Source organism: Mercenaria mercenaria, chromosome 3 (genome assembly GCF_021730395.1).
Source record: "Mercenaria mercenaria strain notata chromosome 3, MADL_Memer_1, whole genome shotgun sequence".
In the NCBI taxonomy this organism is placed as follows: domain Eukaryota; kingdom Metazoa; phylum Mollusca; class Bivalvia; order Venerida; family Veneridae; genus Mercenaria; species Mercenaria mercenaria.
The window spans coordinates 81,462,143-81,479,671 of NC_069363.1; the positions used below are offsets into that span (position 1 = coordinate 81,462,143).

At 38.7% G+C, this 17,529-nt stretch overlaps 2 protein-coding genes across 7 annotated transcripts in view; one reads left to right on the forward strand and one right to left on the reverse strand.

Annotated features, from left to right (window-relative positions):
• LOC128555745 (afadin- and alpha-actinin-binding protein B-like) overlaps positions 1-17,529 on the forward strand; it is a 47,872-nt gene that overhangs the window by 1,260 nt on the left and 29,083 nt on the right. The window contains exon 1 of one of the 6 annotated variants that reach the window (XM_053539062.1): positions 15,529-15,818. The exons of 4 other annotated variants lie outside the window; for them this stretch is intronic. The gene's annotated coding sequence lies outside the window, so the exon portion shown is untranslated. Of the gene's footprint in view, positions 1-15,528; positions 15,819-16,549; positions 16,576-17,529 lie in introns of those variants that run through there. One more of the 6 variants, XM_053539063.1, reaches the window with a different exon arrangement.
• Positions 3,888-4,286, reverse strand: LOC128555946 (putative deoxyribonuclease TATDN2). Its single transcript, XM_053539792.1, has one exon. The coding sequence runs from the start codon at positions 4,284-4,286 to the stop codon at positions 3,888-3,890; it is 399 nt and encodes a 132-aa protein (XP_053395767.1).

The window sequence follows — 17,529 nt, forward strand, 5'->3', positions numbered from 1 at the left end:
ATATTTCATTAGAACGGACAGCAATAAACAGCAGACAACTATGTGCATATATGATTAGTTTCTTGTTGTGTACGACGCTTTCTATAAGATAAGAAAATGGAAGGTAGGATTGGGTAGGGGGTCTGTAGGCATGCCCCACAATTTTTGTAGGTACAGGCTTCAAATTTGGACCACATGCATAGTTTCGTGTTTGGAAATGAAATTTGACCTTGATTTTGACCTAGTGACCTACTTCCACATTTCTCAAGCTACAGCCTTCAAATTTTGACCACATGCATAGTTTTGTGTTCCGAAATGGAATTTGACCTTGATTTTGACCCAGTGACCTACTTTTACATTTCTCAAGCTACAGCCTTCAAATTTGGACCATATGCCTGGTTTTTGTACCGAAACAAAATTTGACCTTTACATTGACCTAGTGACCTACTTTCACATTTTTGAAGGTACAGGCTTCAATTTTGGACCACATGCATAGTTCTGTATTCTGAAATAAAATTTGACCTAGATTTTGACCTAGTGACCTACTTTCACATTTCTCAAGCTACAGCCTTCAAATTTGGACCACATGCATAGTTTTGTGTACCAACCGAACTTTGACCTTAAGATTGACCTAGTGACCTACTTTCACATTTCTGTAGCTACAGGCTTCAAATTTAGACCACATGCATAGGATTGTGTACCGAAACAAACTTTGACCTTGACATTGACCTAGTGACCTACTTTCACATTTTTGAAGGTACAGGCTTCAAATTTGCACCACTTGCATAGTTTTGTGTACCAAATTAAACTTTGACCTTAAGATTGACCTAGTGACCTACTTTCAAATTTCTCAAGCTACAGCCTTCAAACTTGATGCACATGCATAGTTTTGTGTACAAAGAACTTTGACCTTGAAATTGATCTAGTGACCTTCTTTCACATTTCTCAAGCTACAGCTTTCGAATTTGAACCACATGCACAGTGTTGTGTACGGAAATGAAATTTGACCTTGAGCTTGTCAATAAGTCTTGAAATTTGGAACACTCAAAAATGGCACATTGGTGGGCGCCAAGATCACTCTGTGATCTCTTGTATTAAAAAAATTCGTTGTTGGAACATGAGAACAAGCCAGTACATGATACCTTGATTGAAAGAACAAATCAGTACCTAAATAAAAAAGGCCAGGTGAGTTCGATCAAGAATCAAAACGCAATTTTCTTTAAAAAGTCGTGATTTCGTTGTGTTTTTTTTTTTGGCACGTAGCTAAAAAGCCCTTTTTTATTCAGGCCACTGGGTTTAGTGTATCACTATTACGAGTATAAATGAAAGAATTGACATTATCAGCCAACTGCTGTTTAAACATTAACATCCTTTCTTTTTGGAAGCTGATCACATCATTTATATACTTAGACCTTGAATGAAATATATTATAACCTCAACCATTTTAGAGACGGTCACTGGTCTACAGAAATGAAATAATTTCAAGCTCTGAAGCATGTATTTTCATTTGGTTGTAAAACATTTTGCTTACAATTCCATGAAAATTTAACATAGCTACTGACACGAAAATAAAATGCATGTAAAACGCGGTCAGTAGCAAAGGAGCATCATTGAAGGCACGTGCAATTTTCCCGCCAAAATAATTGAAGAAACGTAGAAGATGGCCTGATATTACGAAATATAACACATAAACAATGTACTAAATTTGCTGTTAACAGTCATGGATTACACGATATTTAAGTATATTTTAGTCGCGTTTTCGTTAAGGCTGGCTCTTTACAACTTACTCCCACGTGCAACCAAATATTCGGACAATTCTGCCCGTCAGTGTAGGAAAATGTATAGATGATCTATGCCGAGCTAGCATATTTTCTACGGAAATACGGTTTTGGAAAAAAAATCATATTAAGCCAAGGGCATTTTTATTCTAAAACTTGCACGTATCATGTCCCGACGCCGACAAGGCTTTCAATTGCTATCTAACTTTACTGTTGGTGATTTAAATGAGTGGAGTGATCCTGCTCCGTTGCATTTTTCATTGTATTGTACATAAATTCCACTAAATTTAAACTTTCGGAAGGACAGCTCGAGAATTTGCTGTTGAAAATCGAAAAGCGTTTGTCACGTAAACTGTTTCGATTATAAATATCTATATTTTGAAGCCATTATTCACTACTTCAGCTATAGCACTATTGGTTACGACGATGGGAAAATGTCTTTATTGCCGCGGCAGTCCCGAGTTTGATTCCCGACGCGGTCGTCTTTTTTCTTGATTTGGAATTTTTTAAATATTTTAGAAACAAATATTCATATTCTAATGTTCATGATATGACCAAAACTTCAATCTGAAAGAAAAATTATTTTTTTAGCCAAATCTGGAGGCATGCTGCCTCCATTATAAACGCCACGTGCATGGCGGGAAAATGAAAAAATCAGTTTTATAGACATCTACTCAAGTGCGAAATACAGAAAAATCGGTGGCACGATGACATCTTGATTGACATAATTCTTTCGGTGACCATCAACGCTCTCAATGAAATTTAAAGCATGATCAAGACAGCAATTCCCTTGTTTTACATCTGAGGATACTTACGATAAATTTGAAATGAGATTGATTGTGCACCTTGTGAAAACAATTACGTTGTGGACACGCCGAAGTTATTAGCATTTTGGCGGGAAAGAATCACGTGCATTCCATGACGGATATTGTGTCTGCGGAAGGGCTACTCCAGCCTCTAAATAAATCAAAAGCGGGAACTAATATTTCCTGTCCATTTCTGATCCTGAGAATAATTTTGTTATTCATACAAAATCATTTCTCCCAATTAAATTCGTAGGCGCTGCCACCGAAAACAATATGGATGCCGCCATTATTCGATGTCACCGCACAAAATTCATCAATATATCGTATGTTGATATGAAAATAGCCCAGAATCTCACGTTTCACGACATGAATTACAGAAAATTTAAATCCTGCAAATGAATGTTATCTCTCGTCGCGCTTATCATCCCAAACAGTGCTAACTGTAAAGCGTTACTATAATTCATCAATAATGATAAAGATTTTCTTTTCATTTTTTTCCCATAGTTTTGAAGTAAATGAAATTAAGAAAATAGATCTCCAAATGGGGAAATTTGTAAATATGACAGTCGAATATTCTTACGTACAGCACCTATGTAAGAATACTTGACCGTGATATTTACAAATATTGAGCGATTTCAATTCAACGCCGATTTTTCTAGTTAATTATCGTTATAATACATCAAAATGATATATTTATGTTGAAATATATTATAAATATTCATAATCTACGAAGATTTGATCATTCCTATCAAGATTTGGGTAGATTTGGGTAAGATTTGGGTAGATTTGGGTTTTTCGTGCTGCCCCAATATTCTTACATTTTACCACAGGAGCCTGAAATTCTATCCAAAAGCCATGAAAAGTCTGTAATGCGTTTCATTCCTGGTGTTTTTTATTATATAGAAGGGGAGTCGTTTTTCATATTATTGTAATTGGTGATTATTCAATATAGCCCCAGACAACTTACCAATAACCTTAGATGGTAGATACAAGTGTAGATGTTTCTCTACAGGCAGATTACTGGGTTATGTTTATGAAGGACGTCTAGCCGGCTGGAACGCTCCACAGGAAATCACCCTTTTCAGCTTTCGGTAGGGCTATCCTCACATATGTCGGACCAGACCAGACAGGCACTACACTCCTCCCCGTCCTATAGAAGGAGGTAGTCTTAGACCATGGGAGTTAGCCATGGTCTCTTACTCTCAAAAATGAGAGATTCCTGGGTAAAACCAGTACTAGTATTGCGGCTTTTATGTCACAATACCACAACTACCGGTGACCATGGACATTTCATCCACAGTACACCGGAGTGAGCCCCTATGGCTTAACCGGACTCATCACCGTACATTGAGACTGGAGGGAGCTTCTCAATGTACAGTCTTTTTGCGTTATCACTTGCCAACTTGAGGAGGTCACCACAAGATTGGCCTCTGGCCTCAGCTACCCTGGATGCAACCCATCCAATCATATAGGGATTGGACTTTTTACAGCGTGGCGGGCTGAAATAAGGAGCATCCGTTTCAAGGAGAAAACGGGAAGACTCTAGTTTCCGGAGCATGTCTAGGTAGTCACTGGACTTACAGATCATACTTGTGAATCCAAAGTAAGTGTTAGGGAACACTTCTAACCATTTCTGTAATATGTCCAAAGACCCTGTAAAGCAGTGAAGGTGAATCAGCTGCTCCTTACTGACTGAGGGATGACTCTGTAACAAGTAAAACATAGTTAACAAAGACTCATCTGAAAGGTTTGTCAAACTTCTGCAATGAATAACGAGCACATGCTCCGGTTGCAGCAAAGTCAGGACTTGCTCAACCTTGCGGAGCTGTTCAGCCCATTTTTCAGCAGGTTCAGTTCAATCAAGACCTATCTCCCCCAATCCTGCTACCTCCGGAAATTGGAGAACTTCCGCCAGCTTACTGAACCCTTTATCGGTAAGCGCCTTCCGGGGGTGGAGTCCCACGACCGGTACGACACCCTGTTCAGACCATGATTTAATACCCTCCTGTGTAGGGTAAGTCTCAGGGTCACAGAAAACCCCTACAACTCCCACGAGGTGAACCTCGTGAGACTCTAGCGGGTTCAGATTACTCATCTCTTTCAGAGATGGGTTAGTCATCCCCCACTCCCTCATAGTCCTGTCAAGGTGACAATGACTATCAAAGGCCTCAGGCAACTTAGGGAGATTCTGTTGATCATCCTGGGACAGCTGAAATAAGTGTCCAAGTTTCTCAACCTGATGTCGCTCTAACATTGACATCAATGACAATAGAAAGTGCCAGTGCACCAAGGCCGTGACATCATTACCCTCCGGTCTTAATATCACGTCCCTAGCAACCGACACCCCCAAAGTCCTACCCAAATCAACCATTGCCTGCACAGTGGAGGCATCTGGCTGCTCAACCGAGGATAGTGGACTCAGCGATTCAATATAAACCAGTAAGTCACTGAGCTCCCGATGTGCTCCTGAAAGCCACCTGCAGCATAGCTTCAGGGCGCTTAACCTGCGTTGAGATATTTCATCTCCCGAAAGAGCCAGATTAAACACACCAGGCAAATGACAGAGAAGCGCATGTTTGCGACTAACACCTGCCCCACATCCTCCTACCGGACACCTAGGACACCCTGGTTGCCCTGTTTCTCCCAAAGACAGCTTTGGCCTCTTTGCAAGGGTTTCTCTACTCAGCGTGAACTGAACGGCTTTAACATGGGACCCTTTCCCCGGACCAGCAGGCTGCTTCCCCTTACTCGGCACAGTAATGACTAGCTGAGGCTTGTCTTGCCGAACAGAAGGTCTTAGTGCCCTCTCTGCCGGACTTCTAGAAACAGGGCCTTGGGGAACCTGCCCTGTCCCAGAAGCACTGTGCTGGGTCTTACTCTCGTCTCACTCACGCGGACGAGGTTTAACCGGACTAACCGGCTTCCCACTGCCTGAGGGTTTTGTTGGGCTGTTACCTCCCAACAACTTTTCGGCAGTTCCAGAAGAAACCGATTCTGACTCGCTGTCAGCCTCTCCCCCAACAAGCAATTGCTGCTCTGCCGGAGGGACCGACTCGAGATTCTCACCAGTCCGTTCAATAGCCGGATCTGTCCCTAATCGGATGTCCCTACTCTGTTCACGTAGGGCATCCTGCCACTTGGATTTACGAATGGGCCCCAAACGGCTCACATTCTGGGAAATCCACTCACGGGAGTGACACTGTAGAATGTCTAACTCCCTGGCCAGATCCCTTAACCAACTAAACTTGCCTGTTTCTGGCTTCACGGACATGGTACAACAGGATTTCAAACCTGTTCGGTCGCCTACTAGAGGTGATTTTTACGGCGAACTCCTTTGGGTTCATCAGGTTGCCCATCTTGAGCACCTTCATTACCCTGCCCAGACCGTCCCTGTATTCTTCAGCCATGATTCTGAAAATAGACCCAAAAAATGATCAATTTTGAGCCCTCACTCTTCTTAGACAGTCCGGACACTTATATTGATTTATGTCTAGTGCATCTGAAGCGGTTATGTTCACACAGGACCCATGGAACCACTCTTTACAGAAATCACACCGGATCATAAATCTACCCTGCCATGGCTTTCGACATAAGCAGTAGACTCTGTCGCTGCCTTTAGCAGCAGTTATGTCACCTGGATTTTGCTCCCAGTGCTTAATCCACCGTGGCACTTCCCTGTCCTTACACTGTTTTAGTCTATCATGGTTTACTACCAAAACAGCATTTCTTAGTTTAACACGGAAGAGGAATGATGACAATTTGGATACTATCACCCCTGGTCCCTTCCATGGTGGACAGAGCTTGCGGCATTTACCCTTCAATACCGCAGTATCAAGTAGGTAGACCCTATCACATACCTCATAATTCCTCTCAAGTAAACGCAAGTCATAATTGCGCTTCATTCTTTTTGAGGAAGTTTTCATCATTTTGCGAGCTATATCATGTGCCTCCCGCAACTTTTGGACCAATACATCTGAGTAATCACTAGGGGACTGGCTTTTACCAGATGCTGAGGAAACATTAGGTGAGCAGGCGCATTGACCTCCCGACCTAACATTAACTTATTGTCCGTAAACCCGGTCATACGGTTCACAGATAATCTCAACGCTCCAGCTATTTGCTGAAGGTGCAAATCCCACTGGTTTTGTGATTTGCCAATGAAACACCTAACCGCATCCATCAGAGTGCGATTATACCTTTCTACCTGACCGTTGGCAGAAGGTCTATACGGAGTAGTCCTTGCTTTGTGTATTTCAAGAACTTTACAGACCTCCGTAAACAGTTTCGATTCAAAGTTTCTGCCCTGATCTGAAAATATCTCAAAGGGCACTCCAAATCTAGTAAAGAAACCGTCCACAGCTGCCCGTGCAGTAATTTCTGCGGACTGGTTAGGGAGTGGTATACATTCCACCCATTTGGTGAACTGGTCCACCATCATAAGCACATACTCATTGCCCCTAGGAGTTTTAGGTAAGGGACCTAGGAAATCAATATGTACTCTTTCCATGGGCGAACCTGCCTGGTATTCAGTCAATCAGCACTTTCCTTGCCGATCAGCTTTCTTATTCTGATTACAGGTTTCACATTGCGACACATACTGTCGAACGTCCCTGCCTAACCCAAACCAGACAAATTTCTCCTTAACCCTCTCCTTAGTGCGTTTCACACCCTGATGCCCCGAAGATGGAAGTCTATGGTTGAGTGCTATAGCTTCCTCTTTCAGGCTTTCTGGTATAACAAGACGAATGTCATCTTGTTCTGAGTCATTCTGGTATAAAACACCATCTAACAGAAGAAATTGTTCTTTGTTTAACCAATTTGACTTAGCTCCTGGACTGGCACGAAACAGATCGGACGGATCCGGATCTATTCTCTCTCGTAACCAATTCAAAACAAACAGCAATTCCACATCCTGTTTCTGGGCATCTCTCAAATCTGCTACTGAGAACCCCCAACTACACAGCCTTGATTTATCCCTCAGAGTTCCTTGATCTGGTACCTGGGTCGAACTCAGAAGGCTAGACCCCTGACTCTGTGTAGAGTCGGAGTTACCTGTCACACCCGTAGGCACGGCAAGTCCTTTGTCCTTTCTGGGGGATCGGACCTTATACTGTGCACTTGGTTGCCCTGCAGTAGACACTGAACCTGATTGTCCAGAATCGACTTTATTACCGAGACCCTTACCCGCCTCAGTCTGATTTTTGGCACCCTTCCTCGTGGTTACCATATTAATGCTTGTAACTTCAGTTCCTGGGCTGTGCTCAGACACCTCCCAGGGAATGAGTTCTACAGCATCCCTGAACATATCTACCACAATAGGGCTTACTCCCCCAGGGTGGTCTACATCCATGCCAGATAAAATTACTTCATCTGGTAGGCTACTCTCAGAAATGCATTCTGCATCTGAGACTTCTATTGCAAGGGCTGGCTTGCCACTCTCACCTTCAGTCTTAGTGGTGGTTCCGTCTTGATACCCGTAGACAGTCGTTCCCATGCCTTTGTTGGTCCCAGGCTTCCCAGATGCTCCGTGATGGTCAACCACAGAGGTATTGTCTGGGTTACCCTTATTTACCAACGGCACTGCGTCGTCTACTTCTTCATAGAAGTTTTCCCAACTTTCATGGGCCTTCTTACAATATTTACACCCGCCACAAGGCAACTGTTCCAGTCGTGTACCAGCATGATACTCTTCGCAATGCCCGTCCTCAGCCGGCATTCTAGACAAAGCGTCAGCATTACCATGCTCACGACCTGCCCTGTGCTGCAGCACCATATTATACTGAGACAGCTCCTCTAGCCATCTCGCCAGTTGACCTTGAGGCTCTCGGAACCCCATTAACCACCTTAAACTCGAGTGGTCAGTCCGTACAATAAACGGTCTGCCAAGTAAATAGTGTCTGAACTGCCTGGTAAATCTAACTACAGCAAGCAGCTCCTTTCTTGTGACACAATAATTTCTCTGCTCTTTTGTAACAGCATAACTACCATATGCAATGACCTTTTCTTTACCATCTTGGACCTGAAGTAATTCTGCTCCAATAGAATTATTAGAGGCATCCGTGTCCAGGATGAATTTATCAGTTTCGGTTGGCAAGGCCAACACAGGCTGCTGCGTCAGAGCTTCTTTTAAAGCTTCAAAAGCTCTCTTTTAAGTTCTATTATAGTGCCTCTGAGGAAGGTTACTGCTGCAATATAGTTACATTAGTTAGAAATGATTGAAAACACTATTAATAAATGTGAAAAGTAGTAACATACCGTAAAATCATTTAATTTCGTGGGTATGAAATTTCGTGGTTTTGGTCAGAACGGCAATTTCGTGGGGATATGAATTCGTGGATTTCAACTTTTGAACATAAAATGAATGGGAATTTCACTTGTTCGTTGGGATTAAATTTCGTGGATTGACCACGAAATCCACGAAAATTAATCCCCCACGAATATTAATGATTTCACAGTATATATGGCTAAAAACTTCCCCTTTTTGCCTTAAAACAACTAAAAATTCTCCTTCCTGAGGGTATGGGTACCTGTCACCAAAAGTTGTCTAGTACCGTAAGTTATCAACGGAAACTTAAAAATAGGCGTTACAAATCAAACTGACCAGTTGTGATTTGAAAATGGCCATAATAACTTAAATAACGGTTAACCTTTCATCCAACTACTATATTCCCAGTTGATAACATCAGTAGTGACCAGTTACCATCATCCATTTTCTTACATTCTGCATAAAATTTCAATATAACTACATAAAAGAAGCAAACTATTGACCATTATTCAGAGCGAAAGACTCATAAAAAATATTTCAGCTGATACAGAGACAAAAAAATCAGATACGAGGTTAACCAAATGCGACCGTTTCGTCTAGCATCAATACCCCTAACTAGAATGATACTAATGCAGATGTAACCTGTGACCATTCCTCATCTTCAGATATCACCTGACCTCAGTTTGACCTTGACCTTGAACTTGACCTCGTTTTGGACTTAGGTTGCTTTGTATCGACAAGGATTCCACCGGGGGCATCAAGCGTTTATTGAACGCAGCTCCTTGTTATACTGATTTCAATACTCATCTTGAATAGCCTTAATCGTGATCTTCTGACCTACTTCCTTGTTTTTGAAGATACAGCATGGAAATTTGGACCACATGATAGAACTTTTGATACCGATTTCAATACTCATCTTAAATATCATTTACCCTGACCTACTGACCTATTTTCTTGTTTTTGAAGCTACAGCAAAGAGATTTGGACCACCTGTATAATTTTTAACGGATTTCTTATTGTGAAGAATCTAGCTTTACCATGACCTTCTCACCTTGTTTTTTTTTGAAGCTTTAGCAAAGAAATTTGTTCAGGCAAGCAATTAAACTCAGTTTCCTGCTTTTGGGACAACAATTTGAATAAGCAAGCATTAGTTAAAAACTAATTTATTTGTGTTTTTATTGCAAGCATAAGGATAATGTGTCTTTATAAATGGTAAGACGTTCGTAAGATTTTCTGAAAAAAACTAAGTATATACAAATATGGTGGATAGGGTGCATCAACCCCCATCATTTTATATTTTATTTAGAATGTTGTAAAGTAGCATTTTATGACAGTGAAAGCATTATAATAATTCAATAATATCATTCCATAAAAGATAAAATTTGAAATAAGAAATGTCACATCAATTTCATTTCGACATCCGAATAAAGGTTATACCAGTATTAGGCAAAAGACATTCAGAAATTTTGTTTTTAAAATCCTTATTAAATTTTACTGATCTATGTTGCTCAGAACAGCATCCATTCTCAAATGATACCTGAAGGGTAGTATGTTAAACATAATGTAGCTCATTCCACCAACCATTAACAGATATACATGTAGTTTATAGAGCCTTGTGACTAGATGGTGTGTCAATGGCAAGAAGTTCACTTTTTAGCTCACCGGAGCAATGCTCGGGTGAGTTTTTGTGATCGCTCGATGTCCGGCGTCTGTCTGTCGTCCGGCGTCTGTCGTCTGTCAACATTTAGCTTGTGTATGGGATAGAGGCTGTATTTTTCAACTTATCTTCATGAAATTTTGTCAGAATGATAACCTCAATGAAATCTAGGCCGAGTTCGAAAATGGGTCATCTGGGGTCAAAAACTAGGCCACTAGGTCAAATCAAAGAAAAACCTTGTGTATGCGATAGAGGCTGTATTTTTATGCCCCCGGCATCTACTGATGCGGGAGGCATATAGTGATTGTCCTGTCTGTTCGTCCGTCCATCCGTACGAGGTTAACCAAATGGGACCGTTTCGTCTAGCATCAATACCCCTTACTAGAATGACTTGATACTAATGCAGAACTGATGTATCCTGTGACCATTCCTCATCTTCAGACATCACTTTGACCTCATTTTGGACTTAGGTTGCTTTATATGGGCCAGACTCTTGGTTAACCAAATGGTACCGTTTCGTCTAGCATCAGTACCGCTTACAAGAAAGAATTGATACTAATACAGATGTAACCTATGGCCATTCCTCATCTTCAAACATCACCTGACCTCAGTTTGACCTTGACCTCGTTTTGGATTTAGGTTGCTTTGTATCGACAAGGATGCCACCGGGGGCATCAAGCGTTTATTGAACGCAGCTCCTTGTTCAATTAATCTTCATGAATTTTTGGGAAAATGATTACCTTGATGAAATCTAGGCCAAGTTTGAAAATGAGTCATCTGGGTTTAAAAACCAGGTCACTAGGTCAAATCAAAGAAAAACCTTGTGTATGCGATGGAGGCTGTATTTTTCAATTGACCTTCATGAATTTTGGTCAGAATGATTGCCTTGATGAAATCTAGGTCGAGTTTGAATATGGATCATCTGGGATCAAAAACTAGGTCACTAGGTCAAATAAAAAAAAACCTTGTGTATGCGATAAAGGCTTTATTTTTCACTTGATCTTCATGAATTTGGTTAGAATGATTGCCTTGATAAAATCTAGGTCAGTTTTGAATATGTATCATCTTGGGTCAAAAACTAGGTCACTAGGTCAAATCAAAGATAAACCTTGTGTATGCAATAGAGACTGTATTTTTCAATTGATCTTCATTAAATTTGGTCAGAATGATAGTGTGTGTGTTCGGGTTTAACGTCTTTTTCAACATTTTTTCAGTCATATAAACGACGGTGTCTACTTGTAGCAGTGAGCACAATGCCCAACTTTATAGTGCTGCCTCACTGGAATATCACGCCGTAGACACGTGGCATGATATCCCACCCAGTCACATTATACTGACACCGGGCTGACCAGTCCTCGCACTATCCTCTTAATGCTGAGCGCCAAGCGAGAAAGCTGCTAGTACCATTTTTTACATCTTTACGCAGCCAGGGATCGAACTCACGACCTCCCGCTCTCAAAACGGATGCTCTACCACTAGGCTGCCGAGGTGGTTTCAGAATGATAGCCTTGATGAAGTTAAGGTCAAGTTTGAATATGGGTCATCTGGGGTCAAAAACTAGGTCGCTAGGACAAATCAAAGAAAAACGTTTTGTATGTGATAGAGGCTATATTTTTTAATTGAGGTTGATGAAATTTAGTCAGAATGATTGCCTTGATCAAATCTAGGTCAAATTCGAATGTAGGTCATCTTGGCTCAAAAACTAGGTCACTAGGTCAAATTGAAGAAAATACATGTTTACACTTAAGAGACCACATTTTTGGTCCAATCTAAATGAAAATTGTTTGTTTGTTTGTTTTGGGTTTAACGCCGTTTTTCAACAGTATTTCAGTCATGTAACAGCGGGGTAATTGGTTGAAGAATATCTGTTTCCATGAAATCACTGTAGGTCAAACATGTTACGGTGTGTTTCTCAGGTGAGCGACCAAGGGCCATCTTGGCCCTCTTGTTTTACAAACGTTGAGTTTTAGTTGTTTGAGAGCATCATATTTCATTGACTTCGGTTAGCATTGACAACCAAACAGTATACAATTAACCAAAGAACTGAATAATAGTATTTAACTAAAAAGGAATGAAAATTACAACAGTGGTTTAAATTTTGTTGGTTTAATTACTTAATGTTTATGAATCATTCTCCTCGTATCATTACTAAAATGTGTGTGTCTAATATCTATCATCTCAAATTTTTGATACAATGGAGTGACCACAGTGTTGGGTGTCTTTTGGTAATTTGTCCTTGTCAGATTTTATGTGTGTATGATACAGGACACTGACTTAAAATAATCACTGATATTGCATTACCATGAAGAAGCAAAACATATTTTTCCATGTTATGGGGCAGGGGAAAGCTCTGACTTATGACTGTAAATGTATTTCTTATACAATTTTGGTCATTTCCCTTTTTTTTAAAAACACCTAAAGCATCACAAAAATGGTGTGGTTTTATTTTTATGCCCCCGTCATCTACTGATGCGGGAGGCATATAGTGATTGTCCTGTCCATCCGTCTGTCCGTTTGTTCGTCCGTCCGTACGAGGTTAACCAAATGGGACCATTTTGTCTAGCATCAATACCCCGTACTAGAATGACTTGATACTAATGCAGATGTAACCTGTGACCATTCCTCATCTTCAGACATCACCTGACCTCAGTTTGACCTTGACCTTGACCTCGTTTTGGACTTAGGTTGCTTTGCATCGGCCATCTCTTGGTTAACCAAATGGGACCGTTTCGTCTAGCATCAATACTGCTTACAAGAATGAATTAATACTAATACAGATGTAACCATAAGGTGCAAAATCTATCGGCAAGGATGCCTACGGGGGCATCAAGCGTTTATTGAACGCAGCTCCTTGTTCTGTCTCCAAACACATCTTTGTGATATGGCTGGATATTGCATATTAGTTCACCCTTCTGTTAGAATGAAGCGGTGTTGAAAGGTATCTTCTATTACTATAAGCAGTCTCTTAGTATAAAATGACCATTAAATTAGTAAGTAGGTCAAAGTCCTATTAACTTGAGAATCGAGATCTGTCTTGCAGTTTTTCAGAATTATGAGTCTTTAAGATTTTGGTGTAAATTTCTTAGTTGTTTTTTTTTTTGCTAAGGACTCGTCATTTTTTAAATGGCTTTTAAAATACCCTACCTTTGAAATTTTATGTTTTTTATTATCATTGGGTGGGGGAAAAAACCCGAGAACCTAACTATTTTCTTGCATGTATACTGCCTTATGTTAAGATATTACAGTGAGATGAGTTTTGGCACCTGCAGGCGATGCTGTTCTTGAGTATTGCTTTGAAATTGTTGTCAATGATCTGCATGTTCAAAACCTTTTACCCGAGTATTCCAGACCCTTTGGCCCCATGATTTAGCAGCACATCAGTAGAGGTCCACAATCAAATACCTTATCATGCTAGACACAATTGATTCTGCCTTTTCGAACTGTGTAGATCATGATCAGCCTGCACATTGCCATGCAGTCTGATCATAATCTGCACTGTTTGCCATACAGTCAGTATCTTTTTGGTAAGCACCCCTTTTAATAGTTAATGGTACTGTCCAAATTGAAAGATGGACAAGTACAGTTATGAAATTTAGCAGGGTAAGGGTTAAAAATGATACAAAATTTTCATGACTGACCCATCATCTTATGTTTATAGATAATAGAGAGATTACAAGGTTTATGGCTGTCATCAAAGACAGTTGTAACTCAGTTGAACATTCACCCACAGTGTCAATATTAAACCTCGCTTTAAAATTGGACACTATGTTTACTTTAAATAATGGGAGGATTTCTTAAATTGCTATCATTAAGGGTTTAAGCTTTTAAAGTCCTAAACAGGTTTTACTTAAATAGATACTAGTGTAACATTTCAGACACCAGTGCTTAATAAATTAAGAAGAAATGTTTTTGAAAATATTTTTTGTTGAGTGTTAGATTCCGAAAAGAATAACTATTATATAAAGTAAGAAATCAAGATTAGTCACTTTAAATGCTGTTAAAATTAGATGTTTATATCTAAATAATAATATTCAACAAATGCATAAATGAGAAGATAGTTTCAATCACAAAAATACCTTTATTTGTTAACAGTAAACTAGTTGTAACCAATCATGTTTCAGAGCTCAAAAAAGTTTCAGTCAAACAGTGGTAAATTATGTATATACCATGAATGTTTTATATCCATTTATTAAAATGATATTGAGTTATGATTTTAAGGACTCTGCAGACATTTTTTTATGATTTGAAAAGTAAGATATTTGATAATCTTGCGGTCTATCCGAGTTCCTTTAAGGGGCTGAATGGGTAACAGTTTTAATTGGCAGTTTAAGGGACTAATTCCCTCTCTGCCCAATAGGCTTGAGAATTTAGTAGTAAGTCTAAAGGCCACTTAGGAGTAAATCATGCATTATGGTGAGCATTATAATACCAATGAAAAATATTGTCCACAAAATTCAATTTGAATAAAGATATAGTTCTTCTGGAACAAATATGCAGATCCTTTTAATATGCAAGCAGAAGAAAAGTATTTGATTATTTAATGGAAGTTTGTAGTCTATTGATTTAAGTATATACTTGCTGCAGTCTTTGAATAACTATAACAAAGATCTTCGAAACACATTGATTTTTATCCGCAAGCTACGTTATACTTTATCTGTCTAATAAAGGTAATTGGACATGCAATTATACATGCAGGATTTCCGCTGTTAACGTAGACAGCATCAAAACACAAGAGTTTTAATTATCGTATAAATGAGATGTTACGATTCTGTAGCAGGACGACATTGAACGGAGCCTCTCCGTGGGATGTCGATCACTTAATTGGAAATCAATATCACCTGTTTAGAAACAAGGTGTTGTAAATATAAAGTATCATCTTGGGTCGTTTTAAAGTATGAATATGGGACATGGAACGTTAAACTTTAAATGAAATACGTTCATCAATATTTAATGAAATTCTGCAGGTTTAGGTGTAATGATGAATATCAGATATGCTTCATTGGTTATGATTAAATGAAATTAAGATATTATCAGAATATGAGGTTTATCTCTTGCAGTAACTGAAGTGGAAACTGTGCCGTTTTTGGAATTTTAACAAATCTATTCTTTAAGAATTTTCTTGAGATTACTTGTTTCATTGTTATAATCTGGTTATTCTGATATGATTGTGAATATTGTGAATATTTTTTGTCATTTACTGACATATTCTGTATATGGTGAATTTTTGGGGGCATTTAAATACCATTTACAAGGACTCAAAACAGTTACTTGGATATATTTCTAGGGATGATATACGTTATTGGGAATGTTTGAGACAAGTTATTTGAAAGATGGTAAGTAAGCTGTAATACCTTCAATACCGGATGTAAAAGTTCAGATTTGTGCGAATCATGATTTAAGTTTTGGTAAAAGAAAAAGGCAGGTTATTGTCTTAAATTTTATTGGTTTATGATATAAAGACAGACATTGTAGTAAGCTCTGTCAGTTTACATATTTTGCATTGGCAGTAGAGAAAGTATTCCGATATTATGACACTCAGCTTCTTTGACTTTTGACCAGCTCTTGGATAAAGGATTGTGTGGAGTCAGGTTAAATTCAAAGTTTAGTGGGATTCAATGTAATATAAATAATTGTTTTTAATGTCCATAACTAGTGAACAATAATTGAGCCACGCCATGAGAAAACTAACATTGTGGCTTTGCGACCTGCATGGATCCAGACCAGCTTGTGCATCCGCGCAGTCTGGTCAGCATCCATGCTGTTTGCTTTCAAAGCCTATTGCATATATAGAAATTGTTAGCGAACAGCATGGATCCTGACCAGACTGTGCGGATGCGCAGGCTGGATCCATGCTGGTCGCAAACCCACTGTGTTGGTTTTCTCATGGCACGGCTCATTATTGATTATAAAAATTCTATCTCATAAATAGCATAATTGTTTACTGAATGGTATTGTTTATTTATTTATTTTTTTGTTAATAGTTTATGTTTATTTGTTAATAACGATTTTGAATCAGATAGTTTGAAATAAATCGGTAATTTAATAATCATTTGACAAAAACTTTAGACAAGCATGACCAGTGTTAAGATGGTAAAGTTGTACATTTTGTTTGCATTCTTCTTTTTCTAGATTACTGTTTATTTGCATACTTTCTGAAAACATATTTTGGTGTATTTATATGATCCTTTTTGTCTTTAGCATGTTTACAGTTATGTTTTTAGGATCTGAGGATGATCTTTGAAGTTGTTTGCTGTGTTTTGGTCTCCGGTGATACTTTTTGATTTTTTGGTCTTCTGCGTAAAATCGGAGTTAAAATGTGTTAACATAGTTTTACATATTGTGCAGCACTTGCAGACAAGTGATGGCACCTGCAGGTGGTGCTTTTGTTTAGCTTTGTACCTCTAATGCTAAAATAGTGTTAATGCAAGTTTTTTTTGTGCAACAACATCAGTGTTGCAGAATCTCTCTGGATATGCCTAGGGATTCTACAGATATTATAACACAAGAAAAAAACGTTCATTACCTCTACATTGTAAATTTTGACATGAAAATTCACTATTTGAGCATGTTTTCTATAACCATTTTATTTTGTGTAGAATAAAGAACTAAAATCTGAACATTTTCGTTATATCCAGAAATTTGTTATAACTATGTTCAGTGTAACTTAAATTTACTCAGGTTATAAATATAATGTAGAGTTCATTTTCTTTTGAACAATAATTATTAAAGCAAATAATTATTTTTATGTTTCTTTGCCATTTTAGCTTTGTTTTACATTTTATGACTGTAATAATAAATTTATTAACAAATTCTGTACATAACTGTTAATTTAACTATAAAAAAATTACAGCCGCTATAGGTCTGCTTGATTATAATACTTGCCATAGCAAAAAAAAAAAAAAGACTAAACTATTGATGTTATATGTAGGGTATTCTTGAAAAATAAAAATGAAGTTAAGACTTAATGTAAATAATTATAAAAAAAAAATAAAGAACACTGAAAATGTGGTGGACTTGATAGTTATCTTAACCTCAAAGAGGCCA